This window comes from Hylobates moloch, unplaced genomic scaffold (assembly GCF_009828535.3).
Source record: "Hylobates moloch isolate HMO894 unplaced genomic scaffold, HMol_V3 SCAFFOLD_11, whole genome shotgun sequence".
NCBI classification, from domain to species: Eukaryota; Metazoa; Chordata; class Mammalia; order Primates; family Hylobatidae; genus Hylobates; species Hylobates moloch.
Genome location: NW_026652286.1, coordinates 90,565,252 through 90,586,699, shown reverse-complemented (window position 1 = coordinate 90,586,699; position 21,448 = coordinate 90,565,252). Strand labels below are relative to the sequence as shown.

The 21,448-nt window shown below is 48.5% G+C and overlaps 1 protein-coding gene across 1 annotated transcript in view; it reads left to right on the top strand.

Moving 5' to 3' along the window:
• Positions 1–21,448, top strand: part of DSCAML1 (DS cell adhesion molecule like 1) — a 385,406-nt gene that overhangs the window by 18,224 nt on the left and 345,734 nt on the right. Inside the window, exon 3 of the mRNA XM_032167536.2 lies at positions 3,434–3,580. Within this exon, the coding sequence (XP_032023427.1) occupies positions 3,434–3,580 (147 nt within the window). The remainder of the gene's footprint in view (positions 1–3,433; positions 3,581–21,448) is intronic.

Sequence of the window (21,448 nt, the reverse complement as noted above, 5' to 3'; positions counted from 1 at the left end):
TCCTCCTCTTCCTCCTCTTCCTCCTCTTCCTCCTCTTCCTCCTCTTCTTCCTCCTTCCTCCTTTCTTCTTTTCTTCTTCTTCTTCTTCTTCTTCTTCTTCTTCTTCTTCTTCTTCTTCTCCTTCTTTTCTTCTTCTTCTTCTCCTTCTCCTTCTTCCTTCTTCCTTCTTCCTTCTTCTTCTTTCCTCCTCCTCCTCCTCCTCCTCCTTCTTCTTCTTCTTCTTCTTTTTTTTTTTTTTTTTTTTTTTTTTAAGACAGAGTCTCACTCTGTCGCCCAGACTGGAGTGCAGTGGTGAGGAGACACCTTCCTAAGCCTCCGTTTTCTCATCTGCAAAGTGGATGCAAGTACCTACCTCTATATCACTACATGTGATGGTTAAATGAGATGGTGCTCATTTAAATGAGGGCTCACTTCAGCCCTTGACTTATAGAAAACCCGCAGTGAATTTTCTTGAAGCCTTTTATTGAAAAATACTATATAAAGGAAAATGCACACATTATAAGTATGTAGCTTGGTGAAATTTTACAAAGTTCAACTAACACTCAGATCGAGAAATACAACATCAGCATCTTAGAAGCATTCCTCAAGCTTCTTTTCTGACACTATTCCCCTAAGAGCCACCACTATTCTGATTTCTAACAATATAGATATTTTGCTTATTTATGAACTTTATACAAATGGTGTCCAACGGTGTGTATTGTCTAGACCTTTTGCTCACCATTCTGCTTATGGGATTTACCCCTGCTGCTGTGTGTGGTGGGAGGTTGGTTGTTCTCACTGCTGTCTAGTGTTCTATCATGCAACTAGACCACACTTTCTTTGTCCATTCTACTGCTGAGGGGATGTCTGAGGATAACATATCTCATGAGAAAAGGCATTTTGGTAAAATTCACGATGAAAGACTTTTAGCAGTGAAAGATTTTGGTCTTTGGAAGAGTAGGTAGAGGCAAGGAGGTAGGGTTTCTCAGGTGGTCTATTTTAAGAAAAAAAAAAAGTCTTATTTCTCTGGATTAGGTCAGGAGGCCAAGGGGACAGCTTAGGTCAGCCATTCTTCACTAGGACACCAGGATACACTGGTGTGTCACAGTCAATGGTAAGGTGGGTCTCGGATCATTATAAAGCACTGAAATTTTGGGAATGGTTTTCAACTTAGAAGAGCTTTTCAACTTAGACCCAGCCCACTGCAATGGTGCCAGGCCTAGGTCACACCATCTTTTCCAGGGACTGTGTTGGGCCAACCAGGGAGAGTGGTTCTGGGAAAGGCCTCCCAACCAGCATGTGGTGACAGACACTTTCTGACTTCTTGGGGTCCTTTTCCCTTAGGTACACCTCTCATAAGAGCAAGGTTTAAAGTAGCTGGGAACAGGAGTGTGAAGGGGTGAGGTGGGGTGAGAGCTCTTGTTCATTCCGTTGGTTAGTTTGGGGCTAGAACATGAGCTCTTAGAACACAGAGATATCTCAGGGTTTCTCCCTGGGCTCCCCATGGACTCTTTTTAGGAGCAAGTCCTTTGCACTGCTTAACCGCTAATGCAGCACCAAGTGCTGGGCTGGGAGCCCTGAGGCCTGGGTTTGGAGCCCAGCTCTGGCCTCCACAGCGTGGAGGATTGGGCTAAGGGGAAGGGACCATGTTTCCTGTCACCTCCCCCTCGTTGGGTTAGGATGCAGTTTTCACAGTAAGTCTATAAATGTGTTTTTACAAATGAAGAGATTAAGACAAAGAGAGTTAAGTCACTTGTCCAAGGGCACATAGCCAGTTAATCGCAGAGGTGCAGCTATCATGAAAAGTGACATTGTCAAAGTGCTTTCCTTGGGCTGGGCCTTTTATACGCTGCTCTTACGGTGATTTCCTTTCACAAATGAAGAAACTAGGGCTCCAGAAGGTTAACCAGCCCTTGTCCAGGATCACACAGCGGGCCAGTGGAGGAGGCAGGGCCCGCTTGTTAGATGCCGTTAACCATTAACCTCTGCTGACTCCTTGGGACATCATGGGTGGTGTGCACCCCAGCCCGCTCTTTCCACTCCGCCACCCTGCCTCCCTCCAGGGTCCATTCCCCTTGTTCTCCTCTGTGCTGTCCCATATCTGGAGGCGGGGCCCTGCCCAAACCCATGGAAGGGCTGGACCACAGATCCACAGAGCCACCAGTGCCTATCCTCTCTTCTCTTTCTTCCACCTCAACCACATCTCCTCCTCATCACAGCCACAACTTGGAGAAGGGGAAAGAATAAAGGCTGAGGGAGGGCTGGGGAGAGCCAGGCTGACTGGAAACACAATCAATTAAGAGACTCTTGATGATGCCAGAGGGGCTGCAGGTGCACAGTCAGGGGGTGGGGATGGGCTGCCAGGGCCCTAAGTGTCACCCTGGCAACCATGGCAGGGAGAGGAGGAGGGCACACTGCCCAGGTGCCTGCTGAGGGACAATGTCGGGAGGCAGCAGGGCTCTGGATGTTCCAGCTTTGCTTGGCAGATAAGGGGGTGGAAGGATCAAACGAGGCCTGGGAGAGGCCAAACAGAGGAGGACAAGGCAGAGGCAGAAGCCTTGGTCCCATTCCTAGGGCTGGGTCTGCCTGCCTGTAGGGCCAGACACATACAGTGGCTGCAGGTGGCAGTGCCCCAGAAGCCAGCTGAGGCAGGAGGTGGGCACTGTGGGGGAAGGGATGGTTCTGAAAGCAGGGGCAAGGCTGGGGGTCAGGGACGGGTGCTGTAGAGGCTGCAGCCAGGGTCAGAAGCAGGGAGAAAGCAGCAAGAATGCTCTGTTTTGGAGAATCTTGGAGACTGTGTCCATGTCTCTGGGGTTCTGTGTGCTCAGAGATAATCACAGTCCCAAACATTCTCTCCCTTTGTCCTTGTAAGCTCAGGATCTGAACTACATTTCCCAGGCTGCCTTTCACGTTGAAGGAGCCCAAAACTCAGTTGTTAGAGCATGTGTCACAGGTTTTGTTTGGGTGCATTATGGTCAATGTGTCCAAAATAATTGCCACCCTGGGTCCAGCAATAATGCAGGAAATCCGGTTTGGTTTTCTTAGGGGAATTCTAGCATATTTCCTTATTACCTGCACATCCCCTTGGTGAATATAACATTGCAGGGCTTAGTGCTGCCCTCAAGGCTCTTATAATCTAGCATGATTTGCTAATACCGAAATGGGAAAGGTTGGAATTTGGATGGATGATCTTGCAGAGGGAGGCCAGATATTTTTGAGGGAGAAAAGGCTGCCCAGTAGGATGGGGAGGAGGTTGATGGAGAAGGAGTTGCCCAGACAGGAACAAGATCATGGCAGGGGCTTCTAGGCTGGCTAAGCGGGAGGGGGGAAGGAAGAAGTGGGAAGGTGAGGCTGAAGGAGCAGAGGGAGTTGAGCTGACTCTCTGTTCCTTTCTGGGGACCCTCACCACATCCTTGTGACACTCTTCTCTTCCCCACTGCCAATCTCTCTGCAGTTTTCAGGGAACCCTACACCGTCCGGGTGGAGGATCAAAGGTCAATGCGTGGCAACGTGGCCGTCTTCAAGTGCCTCATCCCCTCTTCAGTGCAGGAATATGTTAGCGTTGTATCTTGGGAGAAAGACACAGTCTCCATCGTCCCAGGTAAGAAGCGTCCCATGGCTGCGCCAGACAGGGGTGTTCCCTCTGTGGGGACTGGATAAAGTAGAGATGCCTGAGCTGGTTGTTGAGCTCAACGAGATCTTGAGATTGGCTCTGGGGAGTGATTTGTTATTGTTCTGGTGGTGCTTCGGCAAAAAACAACAACAACAAAAAAAAAACGTCTTTGGTCTTGGTCTGGCACGTCTCTGTGTGGGGTGTTGAAGACCCACACGCTGGTGGTCTTGACTGGGTGTGTGAGGGTCCCATCAGACACCGAGTGCAGTGGAAGTCTCATCCTTTCTGACTGCTGGGGCTTTGCTTGACCCAGCCCTGAGGGAAGGGAGGCAAGGCTGGAAGCACCTTACCTGCGAAAGGTGGCGAGGGGAGGAGGGATGAGAGGCAGGTTTGTGGTCTGTGTTCCTGCGTCGTGTGACTAGAACAGTGAGCACTGCCTCCTTGGAGGACCTGACCTCAGGAAGCATGTGTATGGGGCCTTTCCTTCTTTCCTTCTTGCATGAGTTGGCTAAAGACTCCATTGGAATTCTAGCTGGCCTCGCTTCGAGGCTGATGTTGGGAGATGGGGTTCATGCCATGTTGTGGGTTCATCTCATTACAGCTGCCGTGATTGCGAGTCCCTCATTATTGCCTCCTTTTACCTCTCTGGGGTTGTGTCTCCCACAGGAAAACAGCTATAGAAGCCCCAAGAGAGGACCTCGGGTCCTTAAAATACCTCTAGGCCTCCATTTACAAAACTGTGGGATTTTTCCACCACCCATTTCTTCATCTCCGCACATCGCAGGGGTTCTGCTGCATTTTCTTCCTTTCTCTACCAAGGACCTTTGTTTCCCTTGCTGTAAATTGGAGCAACTTGACCAGGTGATCTCTGAGTGCCCTTTCAGCATTAAGGTCCCATAACTGATTGTTTGAAATTATTCTTGTTCCTCAAGGTTGATGATTTAGTTGGGGAAGATAAGACTTCTATTCATGGAACCTTTAAAGCAGGGGTTCTTAAGCCTGCTACCCATTTAAATCCCCGAGGAGCTCCTTTAGAAACACCAATGCTTAGCCCCAAATCAACTGAATTAGACTCTCCCAGGAGTAGAGTCTGGGCATCAGCCTTTTCAATGCTCGCTAGGTGGTTCTGTTGTATACCTAGGACAAGAACCATGCTCTGGCGTGTTGACAGCTAATGCGGCAGGAGACTTTCTTTGAGACATTAATTTGCCTTTTACGCTCAGTACTTTTTCCTTCTCTCAGTTCCAAGCAGATGGTCAGGCCATTATATCTCCCGACTTCAGAGCTTGTAGCAGGATGGGAATTCGAAGCTCCTGGAAGACAGCTGCTCCTCCTGTCTTTTGTAAAACCATAGGCTAATAGCAAAGGTTACGAAGGGTGTTTTGTCTGGGGAGGAGAGCCTCTGAGGGCAAGGAACAAAGAGGAGATGAAAGGATGCCAGGGATGGGGATGGTGCTGAAGGCTGCTCCATGGATGCAGCCAGAAGAAGCGGTTGGACCCCGCAGGGGTGGCTGTGTGGGGTCCTGCAGGCTCTGGGACTGAGGCCAGGGTTCTTGTGTTCAAATGAGTCATGAGATACACGGTCCAAGAGCCAAAGCAATCATTCAGGCAGGGACCATGGGCTGGTGAGGACCAGAGGTACCCCGGACCTTGGCATACCCTGGGAGAAGGCCCAATAATGTTGGGGACAATCTCCTGCCTGTCTAGCAGAGTCAGATTTAAGGTGATTTAAAGAACATAGAGAAATGTGGTATTTCTTATATACTTAAGTTTATAGACCAAGCATTACATCCATTAAGTGATAATAATTATTGCATTAAAATTTGGGGGGTGCTTACTATATCCCAGGTACAGGGCTAAGAAACTTCCATACAGGGTCTCTTTTTATCATCACAAAAAGTCCGTAAATATGTTTTCCCCTCTCCACTTTACGGAAGAGGAAACTGAGGCTCAAAGAAGTAAAGTACCTTCTGAATCACACTGAGCAGAGGGTGGGGCTGGAACCAGAGTCTGTTTTTTCAACCTGTGTGCTTAACCCCACACAGACGCGCCTCCCCCACCATATAAATGTATCCAATAAAGTGTTACTCTGGCTACAGTGGAGGCTTTAAATGTGTGCTGTAGGCAGTGAGGCCTTTGGCTTTAGGAAGGGGGACAAATTGATGTAGGGACGGCTTCATGGAACCAAGTGCAGTGTGGTGATTAAGAGCCGAGAATCTAGGACCAGACTACCTGCATTTAAGACTCACTCCATTGCTTACTGGCTGGACGAGTCATTTACCCGCTCCGTTTCCCCACCTGTAAAATGGACTCATAGGGTTCGAGTAAGAATGAAATGAATCAATATATGAACAATGTCTAGAACACTGCCCGACACTTGCTGAGCACAGGTTATAGCAATTATTAGGTAGAAGAGAATATTTGTGCTTGCTGTTTGCTGCAGTGGTGTGTGTTTCTGGTATGGAATGGTGTCTGTGTTCCCCACACGACTGCAGTTCACACGGGCCGGAACTGGATTGTTCTCATCCACACATCTCCACTTTCTGCACTCAGGGTAAATAAAAGCTCACTAAATGATCAGTGAGTATATGAATAGATGGCTGGAAGAATTCTAGAGGAATCTGGGGAATGGCATGGACAGAGACATGGAATAAGGACAGCAGGCTGGGTGTGGGGTGGGGAGAAGACCAGATCAGATAGGAGAGAAGAAAGGTTAACTGGTTCCTGTGCTTAGGAGCTGGAGGCAGGGAGCGTCCCCCAGGCGGCCCTTGTAGTTGATGCTTCAGGGCTGTCTTTGATGTCAAGACTGGGCTGGTGGCCCCATAGGGCATAATTATCAGGAAAGTGGCCTTGATGCTAATCTGCAGGGCTGTGTTAAACTTTGGTTTTGCAGAACTCCTTTCTTTAGTTTGGCCTTGGAGAATCTTCCTCTCCTGCCCAGCCCTCCAGCCCCATCCATAATCATTCTAGATCATTCTACAGCTACATGTTAGATCCAGGGCCAGTCTTCCCCAAGCACAGAAATCTAACTAGCATGATCATGGACGACTCCATGAGAGCTAGAGAGCGTGGAGTTTTGTCTTGTCCAGGCTCTGTATGTCCAGGACCAGAACTCGGGCCCACATGCCACATGCTTTAATTTTGGCAAGTGCAAGTAGTTTGATTTTTTATAAAAATAAGATTTTTTTCCACTAACCATATTCACACTATGCTGTGTGTGTGTGCGCGCGCGCATTTTGAGGTGGGGAGGCTGGATGGCACTTCTCATGGTAGGGGAAGATTACATGGCAAGTTGCCCTGAAGGTTAATGGAGGATGGAGGAGCCACGGATACTTCCCTCTGACACTTCAGGATCAGCTTCCGAAGCCAGAGGAACTGTGTTGACTTTGATTTCTGGGTCTGCAGGGCTGGGCTCAGCTTCTCCACAAACCACAAGTCCAGCAGGAGCTGGAACACAGAAGGAGGAGCAGGGAGACTGGTGTGGGCCCATCAGTGCCCCAGGAGGCATCCTCTTGGGGATGCAGGTGCCCTGGGAGGAGGGGGCCCTCATGTGGGTGCAGCCCCTGTGGATGGGAGCTGGCTCTCCCACGCCTCTTTCTGAGGGAGTCCGGGAAGAATTGAAGGCTTGGGACCGAAAACAAGCTCCATGAATTGGGTGTTTACTCACAGGTTAGGCTTCCCGGCTATCCCTGGCTATCCTGAAGCTGGCAAAGGAAACTCTCACCAGCTTTTTGGCTGTGCTTTGCCCAGGGCAGGGAGAGGCTGGAGAAACAGCCCCAAGTGTTACCCTTTAGCCACCTGCTATACCCGCCTCCACTCCCTCAAGCGGGTCATCTTTCCATCCGCTGTTTAAAGATGTGTGTGTAAAGCACAGAGCCTCTCACTTTGTATCTGGCAGGCTCCCACCCTTACTTCTCTCTCCAGGGAACTGATCCTGGTGTGAACTGGCTCTCCAAGGCTGGCAGGGTGGGGGTAAGAGGCCAAGGGCTGTGCACAAACATAAATTAAAATTAACGCCTCCAGTGAAGCTGAGATGCGGTTTAATTTCCCATCTGCATGATCACCATTACAATACATGTTATTGGATATAAAGATAAATCCAGCCCTGTTCCTAATAGCTTTTAATTTCCACCAGACCTGATTATATCAATGTTGGCCCCTTGTGGGAGTCTCCCAGCATGCTCTTCCCCAGCAACCTGACTGGCTGTCTTAGTCCCAGCGGGGAGTTTGGGACACTGCTCAGATGCGGGCCAGATGTGTCTGCTGCTGCTCAGGAAGACAAGCCTGCATTAGCTCCTTTGTCCATGCAAATGGGGATACTGAGTTGTCACCGTACCTTGGCCAGGCTGAAAGTGCGCTGAGGACACTGTTTGTTGTGGGTAGGGAGACACAGGGGCAAGGAGGCATCTGGCCAGAGGGGTCCTGTGACATGAGAGAAGGTCTCTTAGTGTCGTATAAGGATTCCTATCAGGCAGTGCTTCCTCCCTGCAGCCCACCTTTGGCCAAGAGAGCAAAGTAAACTACCAGCCTCCCTAGAATAATGAACTCCAGAGTTCCAGGGTGCCAAATGGGTTTTCATAGCTCTCATTTGATTCAGTGATCTCTTCTGCCTGGAGTACAGTGGCCCCCTCCTCTCTCTGTTGACACCCTGCCCCTCTTTTGTCCCTTATACTTCGTCCACATGCCCTCTTCCACGAGGCCAGATATAGGCCTGCCGGGCAGACAGTACTACCCTGGTTTCATTCCTGGAGCCCTGCCTTCCTTCTGTCTTGCATCCTAATCCATTATTTCTGTCTGTCTGCCGCAGGAGGGTGTACAACTGTATCTTTTTCATCTTTTTATCCCCAGAACCAGCATAAGACTGTCACAGAGGAATAATAATAATAATAACAAGATTAATGATAATATCTATCCTGTATGGAGACCTCTTTTGGGCTAGGCATTTTACATATATTATCTCTAATCCTCACAATAACCCTTTAAGACAGATAATGTTTTTATGTTCTGTTTTTGTTTTTATTTTCTCATTTTATAAATGAGGATGTTGAGGCCCAGAGCAGTTAAGCACGTTACCCAAGGCCACACAGCTAATAAGAGATGTGGCCCAGATGTGAGCTGGTCTTCTGGTTCCTCTACTTCCCGCCGCCTCTCCGGAGCAGGCTGGGAATCCTTAGGAATCGGGTGTCCTTAGGTTTCCACATAGGAGGAGGGCCCATCTCTGTCTCCTGCACTTGCCTGGGAACAGAAATCTGCCACCAACCCTTGTGCTGACCTCTGGCTATGTGTGCAGTGACCAGAGGCTTGGGCTCCTCTGAAGGGCAACAGATCTCCAGCTTAAAGACCAGTGAACAAAACAGCCATCCTAACAAGAAGGCTTTGTTGGGCGCTGGCTCTGTTTTTGGCCCCGTGGGAGACACAAAGACTGTCCTGAACTGGGAATTTAGGATTCAGCTCATGTTGTCGGCTCTGATGGACGGGGATGGATAATCTCAATACAACAAACAAATGTGATCTTGGTTTGGCTTTGGAATGCAGATTCAATTTATTAATTACATTTTGCTCAGGCTGACATGAAGGTCACTTCTTTGGCTCCCACGAATCTACACCAACTTGAATGGGAGATGGGCACAGAGAGGGGAGGTGGTGCCGGTGCTGGAAACCAGTTTGGGCCACATGTAGGCTACGAACATGTGGAATCACAGACTGTGAGAGCTGGAAAGTGCCCTGGAGACTGTGTCATTCAGCCTCTGCATTTATGGATAAAGAAACCCAGGCCTAGACCAATGCTCTCTCCTGCCGTCTTCTCTCCTCTCCTGCTCACTCTCAGGGCACATGATTTTAACTACTCATGGGGCACCTTTGTATTTCACTACAGATACCAGATATTTTTCCTCCTTTGTCTGTCTGAAGCCTACGCATCTTTCAAAGTCTGGTTCAAATACTACTTTTTCCATGATGTCTTTCCTCGATTTCTGCTAAGAATGGATTTAAAAGTCACCCAGATTAACCCAATCCAAGGGGCTCCTTTTCTGAATCCCCTCCAAACTTTATCGGTTCCTTGCTCAAGACACTAATCGTACTTTGTCCTGTAATTTTTTTTTAAAATCTTTATTATCCCCATTACAGGAATGTATAATCATCAGGGGTAGGATTCATATTTTATTCAGACCTCTCTTCTCTCCAGTGATGAATGGTGTTGACAAAATGACAGTCTCTCCCCTACTGAACCGTCCTGTGGAATGGAGGACACTGGGAGACCTGCCTAAGGTCCCGTGGCAAATCGGTGGCATTACCAGGGTCTAATCTTGGTGGTCCTTCCCCTCCATAATGTCGAGTTGCTTCTGTGGGTTCCTCTTGTGATTCTCTGCTGTTCAGATGTAGAATTAGAGACCTAAGCTCTTAACTACTTAACGAGTCTGGAGAAAAGTGGCTGGGATTGTCACCCTGCACTAGTGGTAAATAGACGATAGATCCCAGGCAATTCAACAAAAGGGGCTTGGATCCCTGCTGGGTGCCAGGCACAGTGCCAGGCCTTGCAGAGGAGTCCAGGTTGGCCATGATCTGTTCCTTTCCTGGCTTCTGTCTTGGGACTATAGTGTCTTCCCACAAAGAGGAGGATACCGCAGGAGTATTCTTTCTGTTGATGGCCGCACAGTAAGGCATGCTGAAGGAGACGGGCCCTCAAGTTAGGCCCTGGAGTCTGTGACAAGGTCAAAAGGGCAGAGAGAGCACTTTGGGTGGAGATGACAGTGCAGGCACAGGCAAGTGGGTAATGAAAGGGTGGGGTGATCTGGGAATGTGGCTGGAGGGTAAGAAGAAGTGGTGAGAGACCTGGGAGGTCACTGGGCCATTTAACTCATGAAGGTACTGCCTAGATCTAGGGAAAAAGAATAAGGGACAACATGATAATAATGACTAATATTTATTGAGCACTTACTAAGTTGCCAGGCTCTATTCTATGCATTTGACATATTTAGCTTGTTTCACCTTCTCAGCAATCTGAAGACAAGGGGACTTTTATTCTCCCATTTTACAGATGGGCAAGCTGAGGCACAAAGACGCTAAGCAAATTGCTTAAAGTTAGTAAGTGGTGGAGCCACAACTTAAACTTATGCATTCAGACTCCATCATCTGTGCTCCTAAGTGCTGCACTATATTATCTCCCAAAGAATTAACATACTATATATATTATAAAATATATAATATAATATATATATATATTTTGAGATGGAATCTTGCTCTGTCACCCAGGTGATCTTGGTTCACTGCAACCTCTGACCCCCAGGTTCAAGTGATTCTCTTGTCTCAGCCTCCGGAGTATCTGGGATTACAGGCACACACCACCATGCCTGGCTAATTTTTGTATTTGTGGTAGAGACGGGGTTTCACCATATTTTAAAACTTCTGCAAATCAACAAGAAAAAGACAATCCAACAGAAACTTGGGTAACAGTTATGAGCAAACAATTCGCAGAAGATATAGTGGGATGTGGTGGAAAGAAGACAGGCTGTGGAGTCTGCTAGTCTTAATTGGTGACCTTGAGCAAGTTACTTCCAAAGCCTCAGTTTAATCATTTATAAAATGGGAACGATAAAACCTATTGCACATAGAATCCTTGAAATAAAAATTGGGCCTCTGAGGAGACTCAGATTCTTAGATGGGAAAGGAGTCACCTAAATGCATCAGAGAAATTGCCCATCTAGCTTCATGCAGTTGTCCAACCTTAGACCTCATCTCCCTTGCCCTGTTTTCTCCATCATCTGGCATCATCACTCACCACCTGTGCTCCCCTTTCTGGGTGCTGGGCTAGAGGTGGTAAGCTAGGGGCTGCAGTCACCCAAAGGGGTGGTGGTCCTGGAGTCACAGGTGGAGAGTGAATCCACCTAACTATGATCTTGAGAAAGCTACAAAGGACTGTGCAAGATAGATCACCACCACCACGTTTTTGTCTCAAATATTCCATGATAATAACTGAATAGAATGACAGAAACAAAGTGCCTAGGATGTAGTATTAATCTCTAGATTCACTAGTACCTTGCAGGGTACCTGATAAACATTTTCTGTTGCGGGAAGGAGTGGAGGTGCGGTTTTGTACCAACATAGTAAATATCAACTCCACAAACTGCGGGGTGTCTAATTTGCTCCAAGTGCTTAAGCCCTGGTTCAGTAATAACTATTGTCTCTCAAATGATACAGTTTATAAAGTACTTTCAGATGATGTCACTGGCTCCTCAAAATAGCCCCCGTTACCTTGCCCATTTTACAGGTGAGGACACAGAGGCAGTGTGGCTTAGTGACCTGTGCAGGCAGAAGAGGAGTGAGAGGGGAGGCAATAGACATGTATGAGTCCATAAGTGTATGTGGGGCCCCGTGGCAGGCACCTGCATGTCATCTCATTTAATCATGCTTGGAACCCTTGGAGGGAAACATGCTACCCCCACTCTTAGATGTAAAGAAAATGAGATTCAGAGAGGTTGAGCGATTTGCTCCAGGTCACACAGCTTCCAAGTGGCAAGGCTTGGGCATGGACCAGAGCTTCTGTCCCCAAAGTCCAACCTTCTTCCTTGTAACAGTGACTCCAGGCAGAGCACTGTCCTAGGAACTCCCAGCAATTACTGTTTCCCTCATCAAGGCAGTTAGAGAGTGGAAAAGGCAGCTGGTCCTTAATTTGGCTGTTGTTTGTTTGTTGTTTGCTTTGGTGAGAAAGGAAGCCTCGGACTCAGACATCTTGTATTCTTCCTTGAAGTGTGGAGAAAATCCTACCTTCCAAAGCTGTTAGGCATACATTGCAGGTTAGTGATTACAAGAAAGCACTTGGAAGCAGCAATGGGATTCTCTCCCTAAACTGAGATGATACTCATAGTGGCAAGAATCGTTGGTAGGAAAATAAGTGATCAGTTATTGAGCTCATCTGTGATACGTGCTTTTCTCCATCATTTTATTTAAGCTTCACAGGTGCCCTATGTACTCGGTATTATTATTATTCCCATTTTGCAGATGTGGGGCCTGAGGCACAGAGAGGTCAGCCTTCCCAAGGCCATACCCTGAGGAAATGACGAGGCAGAATCTGAGCCCAGGGCAGTTTGATTTCAGCTCTTGGAGATAACTTGGGCCACTTCTCCATCTGTGCCCTGCGGCCGGCATCACCTTCGGTTTGTATGGTGCTCTCTGGTTTATAAAGCCCGTTCACCGGCATCATCTTATTGAATCCTCCCAAACACATCTGCGGGAGACACAGGTTTAACAGACTCATTTAACAGACAAGGAAATCAAGGCTTGGGGGCACTGAGGGACCTGCTCAAGGTCATACAGCCAGGGAGGGGTACACCAGAACTCTGGTTTTGATGCCTATGCCCCAGGATCTCTCAAAGCACCGCCTCCCGGAGAACATGCCTGCAGCTCCCTAGAACTCCTTCCAATATCCCAGCAGGCGGGCTGCTCTGCGCTTGCACGCCAGTTGGTTGGTTCCAGAACCATCAGCCGCACTCCTCAGTCAAGCAGAAATGTCTCGTGTTCACAGGTGCCTCTGGCGGCGTGTGCATGTGTCACGTTTTGCTTTTCCATTTAGTTCATGGCAGGCGCTGCATTTCCAGAGCACCCCCTGGGTGAATTTCAGCAGATTTAAGACAATTGCAGGCAAATGCTCTGCCCTGGGATCACACCGTGGCGGTGGACACAGAGCAAGCAGCATTGTTTGGTTAAGTTGGCACCTCTGAAAGTTACCCTGAAATCAGAGTGGAATTCTTTATAGAAGGTTATCCTACACATAAATCATCATTAGACTACCTCATTTTTGTTTAATGCCTACCTAACTGTGCTGTAGTCTAAAAATGTGTGTTTAGTGAAGTCAAGGGTTGCAGGGAAATTATAGGGTTTTCAAAATCCCATTTGCTTTGCTGGTGTTCACATCAGAATCAATCTTGCCTTTAGTTCTCAATCTCATCGCAAACATGCAGTGTTGCTTGCCGAATTCTGGCATTTAATGTAGGGTAGCATTTATTCAGAAGAAGCCAACGGTGCTTACAGAATGGTAGAGCTATGTATAGATGGCACTTCCTGCCAAGCCTGTGATTTTGAACTCTGTTGTGTATCAATGAGCGCCAGAGCTGGTGGAGACGGTGCTGCAGTTCTGTGTGGCGGCCTGTGCTGGGTAACAGTGGGCAGGGTGATCCGCATCCGCAATGCCACAAGCCTCACTGCGTATGAGCACATAGTAGGCACCCAGGCAATGTTTGTCGAAAGCCTAGAGGAAGGTTTAGCCGGGAACGTGACTGATCCTTTAGATTAAGTTGTAAATGGGTTGGATGAGAATGAAGGGGCGGGTGCAGTTGTACCTGTTTCCGTGGTTGCTGGAAAAAAGCCACAATCTGCTCCTGTTCTGCTCTGAAGAAGTGGGGCTTGCTTGGAGTCTCTTTTGTGATAAAGTGAAGCTGTTTAGAGAAGCAAAATCCTGTGGGCTCCGGCCTCAGAGGGACCTGGGTTCCAACCCTGACTCCGCCCCTAACTTGCCTTCTGACCCTGGCCAAGGTCTTAACTGTTCTGAGCTGCACTTTTTTCAGTTGTGAGGATTCAAAATCAGGTACTTTTATTTTCTGTATAGAGAAAATACATTTTCCATGTATATAATGTATTTTTCTATATAGATCTGTTTTCTACATACAGTTTCTCTATGCGTAGGTTTTCAATTTTTCCTAGGGCTAGACAGACGCATGTCCACAAGCTGCCCCAGCATTAGTCGTCTTTGCTGTGCAGCCTGGGAGGTCTCTGTGAGGACTGAGAAAATAGGTGTGATCGTAGGTGTGAGAATTTAGGAGGGCAGACGCTGCTGCCCTTACACAGAGGGTCACGGGCTCATGCGGCCTTCAGGGCTAAGGGCCTGAGGGCAGGATGGGGAGGATCCAGACCCTCATGGTGGGGCAGAGTGACAGGGATGCCCTTAATATTACCCCCTAAGGCCAAAGCCCAAGGCTCCCATTATGCTCTTGGCTTTTGTGGTCCTGGCATCTTGCTGTGTGCAGAAGCCTCTGGAACTTAAATACGGGTCTCTGTAGCTGCCAAGCTCGACTTTCACAGTGGAATGGCAAGCCGGTTGGAGCCAGGCACAGAGCTTCTGCATCCCAGTATGGAGGGCAGGAGGGGCCCTGGGCCTGGACAAAGGCCTCTAAGGTTCAGGTGTTTCCTCTCACACATAGAGACTCCTCCTCTTCGCCTCTGGCTCAGAGCAGTTTGGGGCTCAAAGCATGTCTGAATACCCAAGCCTTTAGGGCCACAGGATCCGCCGGAATCCTGGAGACCGCTGAGAAGCAGACAACTGAATGGGAGAAGGGCCTGTCGAAGTGGGTGGCCATGAAGGCAGCCGTGCGTGTGGGTGGAGTCTGGGGCTCTGCCAGGTGTGGCGTGAGCTTCATTCTATGTGAGAGTCTGGGGGCTTCTCTGAGACTTTGTAACAAAGGAATCCCTTCTAAGAGCGCGTGGCTCTTCACCGCCCCTCATAGTGGGACACAGAAAGGGAAAGACTTGCACTGAGAATGTTCCAGAACCTGCCGCTACTGCCCAGGCCTAGGAAAGCCATTTTGCAAAGCGTGATAGAACATGGTTGTACCCCAGGGCCTGCGCCCGGGAAGGGACACAAAACCACAGCTTCTGGTTCCTTCAGCCTGTAGCTGTGCCAGCCGTAGCTGTGCCAGCCATGTCTGACGTCGATGTCATCCCCTAAATCTATCTAAATGCCTATGTTGGCATAAGCAACATCCGTTGATTGGATTTTTAGTTCATTATTTAATTTAGCAAATGTTTTTTGAGTGCTTCCTGTGTGCATGATGGGTGCTGTGTTATGTAGACAGTGATTCCCAAGGGTCTCCGCTTGAGGATCTCAAGGGATTTGGAGAAATTCCTCTTCCCACGCACCAAAGAAACTAATTTTAATTAAAATATATATGTGTGCATGTGTATAAATAGCATGCATGATGTAATTTGTACATATTGAATAGGTACATAGATGTATTCACACTCATGCACACACTAATCTTTTTTTTACCCCTGGAAAGAGGAAAGAGACTTACCTGTGTAGACGCCAGCAGTGCCCCAGAGCAGGGACCTAAGAAAGACGCCTTGGTGTTTTGAATTTTAGGGACAGCCTTGGATGAACCACTGTTTCATGAGCCCTGTTAGGGGTAAGAAGGGTGGGCAGAGGTATGGAAACATTTGGAGGCACTGTGCCAGCCTTCAGGGTCTAATAGGCAAGATAAGTATGGGACACAGGTGACCCCAACACAAGGCAACAACACAACACACAAGAGTGTGATGAGGGTGCAGGAAAGGAATCAAGTTCTTGGGGGACTGAGAGGTGGGGGATACCCATCTTTTGTGATTACAGAAGATGCCCTGTAGGAAATGTCACCTCCCTCTGGGTCCTGGAGAAGGGGTCTGTTTTGGCAGGCTGATCTCCTGCAGGAGAGAGTGTTCTAGATCTGCCAGCTCTCAACTTTAGAGTCCCCTGGGGAGCTTTCAAAAACCACCAGTGTCCAACCCTGACCCTAGAACAATTAGATCAAGATCCTTGGCAGTGAAACCCAGGCATCTGCAGTTGTTAAAGCTCCCTGTGTGATCCCAGTGGGCAGCTGGGGTCCAGGCAAGGGAGGCTGTGCCAGTGAACTCCTGGAGAGCTGAGAACAATGGGCTGCTCTTGGGGAAAAGCAGCCTGGCTGGGCTTAGGATGCATCACAGGTGGGATATAACTGATGCTGCGTGAGTTGTATGTATCGAAGGGCAATGGGGAGCCAGTGAAGATTTTGAGTGGGGCATGGTTTGGAAGGAATTTTAGGGGTTGGTCTTCAGTAATCAAGGATGTTTCCAGAAAAGTGGAGGTCATCCCTGGCTTCAGCCTCCTGGAGTCCATGTCTGCCCTTGAATTTCCCAGGATTTATCACTGGGCATCCTTCAGGTGGGTGGGACCAGAGCTGCCTCTGTCACATACCCCACACTCCCGTCCTACTCCTGTGCCCCTCCTCGGGCTGCTGGCCCTAACCCCAGGAACCAGCAAGGTGAATGTGGGAGCTCACCAGAGAGGTCTGTGAGAGGAAGGACCCCACATGGCATACCCAGAGTTTAAGCAACGTGGGGATCTAAGGCAAACTAAATAGTCTCTCACTTTTTATAAAATAATAGTCAAATTTGTATCGTACTTTTCTGTTTACAGCGCAGTCTCATATATGTTAAATTGTTATTATTATGATTACTATTTGCGACAGAGTCTAGCTCTGTTGCCCAGGCTGGAGTGCAGTGGCACGATCTTGGCCCACTGCAACCTCCACCCCGTGGGTTCAAGTGATTCTCCTGCCTCAGCCTCCACAGCATCTGGGGTTACAGGCACCTGCCACCACACCCAACTAATTTTTGTAATTTTAGTAGAGATAGGGTTTCACCATTTTGGCCAGTCTGGTCTCAAGCTCCTGATCTCAAGCGATCCGCCTGCCTCCGCCTCCCAAAGTGCTGGGATTACAGGCGTAAGCCACTGTGTCTGGCCCATATATATATAATATTTGATTCTCATCATGATTCCGTGTAGCATGGAAATAATTACCCCCATTTATAGATGAGCAAACAAAGGCCAGAGGCAATGGCTTTACCTCTGCAATTCTTTCCAGACTCAGGAAAGGAAAAAAAAGCTTACTGACAGCAGGAAGCAGGCACCAGGGGCAGAATTTATTCCGCTTCTGGACTGTGGACCAGACACTATGCCAGGCACTGTCACAGACGTAACCTCACATTTTAAAGACAGAGTGTTTTATCTGTTTCCTCATGGTCTATAGCCCATGATGAACGGGAAAACACTTGGCCCAACCGGCGGACCAGAACCAGATAAATAAAACAATCACTCCATGTCTGCTTTATGAACTTATCTTGTCAGAGCCCTTTCAGTTGTTTGATCTCATTTTATACTTGGGACAGGTGGTGTCATCACTATGTTCAGATGAGGAAACGGGGGGTCAGAGAAATGTCTTGCCCAAGGCCAAGTAGCAGAGTGCGACTGGGAGATGAGATCCTGCCATGTGGAGTGAGTCGATGCCGTACTGGTTGTTGTGTGGAATGTGCAGGGAAAATAAAACACAGCACTTGCCGTGTGCCAGGCACTGTATGAATAGCTTGATATAACTGACTCTTTTAGTCTTCCCAGTATCATTATAAGGTGGGTGGAATTGTTATATCATCCCCACTTTTTTGTGTTTTCTCTTTTATAGACAGGACCTGGCTCCATCACCCAGGCTGGAGTGCAGTGGCATAGTCTCAGCTCACTGCAGCCTCCATCTCCCATGCTCAAGTGATCCTCCTGCCTCAGCATCTCAAGTAGCTGGGACTACAGGCACGCGCCACCACACTCAGCTAATTTTTTAATTTTTTGTAGAGACAGGATCTCACTATGTTGCCCAGGCTGGTCTTGAACTCCTTGGCTACAGTGATCCTCCCACCTCAGCCTTCCAAAGTGCTGAGATTATTGGCGTGAGCCACCGTGCCCAGCCATCATTCCCATTGTACAGATGAAAAAAAAAAAATAAAGCACAGAGAGGTGCAGTAACTTGCCCAAGGTCACACAGCAGTAAGAATAAAGTTGGGACTCAATCCAAGCCATGTGGATTGAGCCCACTATCCGTCTCTAGGCCATCACATCTGGGGCTCCTGGTTCTTGGTTCCAGGGTCTTCCACTGGACTGAACTCTCTGTAGGAGGAGGAAGGGAAGAACACAAAAGGCAGGCCTCAGTCTGGGGACTGGGTGTCCAGAGCTGAGGCCCTGGTTTGGGCATGTCCAGGTGTGAGGCCTACTCTGGGGGCCAGGTGTCCATGTGTGAGGCCTCATCTGGAAGGTGAGTTCAAGTTTGACCCTTCCTCCGGGGGCTGGGTGTCCAAGTGTGAGACCTCGTCTGGAAGGTGAGTCTAGGTGTGAGACCTCCTCTGGAGGCTGGGTGTTCGGATGTGAGGCCTCATCTGAAAGGTGATTTCAGGTGTGAAGCCTCCACTGGGGGCCTGGGTGTCCAGGTGTGGGGACTCCTCAGGGGGCTGTGTGTCCAAGTGTGAAGCTTCATTTTACTGGATGAGTATCCAGATATGAGACCCCCCTGTAGAGGCCAAGTATCAAGATGTGACCTCTTTATGCCCCTCTCTCCTTTGGATCATTTTTCTAACAGCCTTTGGCTATCCTAGAGTGTGGTAGGGGATAGGGCTAGAAAAATGGGAAAGGGCTTGGGGTTTCTACTTCCGGCTCTGTCCCTAAATAGTGTTATAACCTCTTTCTGGATGTCAGTTTCCTCATCTGTAAGTGAAGGAGCTGGAATAGATGATCCCTTAGGTCCCTTCCAGATTGGTCCAGTTTGACAAACTGTGCCCATGTGCCCTACATTACTCTGGGAACTCGGCTATGGTGACAGGTCTGTGCCTTTCAGGGGAGAGACTTAAGAAAGAGCTCCAAAATTTAAATTCCTTAAAGAAACTCACACATGTGCACAAGGAGACATGGACAGGATTAGTCATCATAGCCATGTTTGTGATAGCAAAAAATCGGAAGCCAATATTGACACATTAAATATGTTATAGTCACACAATGAAATACTATGCTGCAGGAGAAGTGCATGAACCAGAGCTTTACAAATCAGTGTGGACACGTCGATTGAAGAGAAAAAAGCAAATTGCAGAAGGATGCCATACATTATGGTACCATTTGTACAAAGTTTGAAAACATGCAAAACGGTCCTCTGTATTGTTTCTGGATGCATACATATGTAGCAGAAGTATAAAAACATGTATGGAAATGATAAACACCATATTCAGGGTAGCGCTTACCTCTGAGGAGGAGGCGATGGGCTGGTGGATGGAAATACAACTGTTTTCAGAATGTCTTCTTTCTTAAAATGTTTCTTCTAAAAACGATCTGAAGAAAATATGCCAAAAGAAACATGGGTCTCTTTCCATTATTTTTATGCTTTTCTGTATGCATGATATGTATCATTAGAAAACAAACCATTTCAACACCATGTGCAAAGTTCTAGGAGGGTGGAGGTGGGCTTCGCATCCCACTATGATAATCTAGGGCTGGGGGACTGGGAGTGCAGAGAGAGGAGGTTGTTGATGAAAGCGAGGTCTGGGGGCTGATTCTAGAGGGCGATTGTTGATGGAGATGGGAGGGGCCAGGTGCTCAGCAATGCCCCCTGTGTCCTATTTATTTCCTGCCCCCTCTTCCGGGGCCACCTTGGGCAGGGCTTGGTGCTCTCAACTGTTGTAAAATAACAATTAAAAGTGGTATAAATACAGGAGGAGAAGAAATGTGTCTGCCTTGGGATCCTGTTGTAATCTGTTTCCCAGTTTAAATAGGGCCTGGAGACTCAGCATGAGGCCACTGAAAATTAAGAATACTGGGAATATTTATGGGGCTGCGAGGCCTTCTTTTTTCGCTGCTCCCTGTAGCTGGAGGTGCAGGAGTGACCCGGCAGCCCTCTGCCCTCCCATCCAGAGGGGGAGTCAGTCAGTATCTGCAGCCTGTAGACAAGAGAGTGGGCCTGCGGGGCAGGGATGAGTGGCCTTGAGAGGCCTGGATGATCACCGTCACGGAGAAGCCTACTCCCAACTCCAGCTCACATTACAAGAGAAAGTTGGGAGTCGAGGTCATAGCGAACAGGGAAATCTGAGAGAGAAAGGTGATCGCCTGCTTGCCTTCCAGACCTGGGGACGAGGCCCCCCTCAGGGTCGGAGAACAGAGGGTGTCCTGGGCAGAGGGCGGGGCAGGGTCAACAGCTGCTGCCTTCTTGCTTTGGCCCTTGAAAGAACCTAGGTTTGTTCCCATGTATCCCGAAACAATGATCTCCCCTGTCCTGCCCCTCCTCTATTTCCCCCTCCCTCTTACACACCCGAGTTCACAGGTGGCACACGCAGGTGGTAGAATTGGTTTGTCAGGGCTACAGGGGTCCTTGGAAATCATGAAGCCTAATGCCCTGGGTATTTCTTATAGACGCCACTCACAGCCTTGATGGGACTGGGGACCCGGGTCTCAAGAAGCATCCTGCTACAGGGTGAGGGAGTCTGTCTCATTCTCAACAGGGTGGATTTGTATTGGGGTCCTCTAAGGTCTAGAAGTATCGCCAGAGTTTACAAAGAGGACAGAATTAGTTAATGTGCATATCAGCGTGTGTGTTTGCAAGATGGAGTTGCTACCTTGTTTATCATGGGTAGGCATGTAACAGACGAGCTCCTGAAAAGCGATGTATCAAGTCTCTTCCTCGATGGAGGAGTACGGTTTGTAGGGAAACCTTGAGGTGATTTTGGCAAGCAAAAGCATAGTTGGGGACTCTCACATGCTGCTTGTGCAACTAGGCCCCAGCATACCTTTTCTGGAAAGCATTTGGCAATATGTATCTGAAGTCTCAGATGTCCATGTCTGTAGGGCTCTATCCTTAAGAGATAACCAATGATGGCAATAAAGAGTTCTACCAGCCGGGCGCTGTGGCTCACGCCTGTAATCCTAGCACTTTGGGAGGCCGAGGCGGGCGGATCACGAGGTCAGGAGATCAAGACCATCCTGGCTAACATGGTGAAACCCCATCTCTACTAAAAATACAAAAAAACTACCCGGACATGGTGGCAGGCGCCTATAGTCCCAGCTACTCAGGAGGCTGAGGCAGGAGAATGGCGTGAACCCGGGAGGCGGAGCTTGCAGTGAGCTGAGATTGCACCACTGCACTCCAGCCTGGGCAACAGAGCGAGACTCCGTCTCAAAAAACAAAACAAAACAGAGTTCTGCCACCTGCAATGTTATTTACAACCCTGAAAATTCAAATAAACAGGGGAATGATTAAATAACTTACGGTAGAA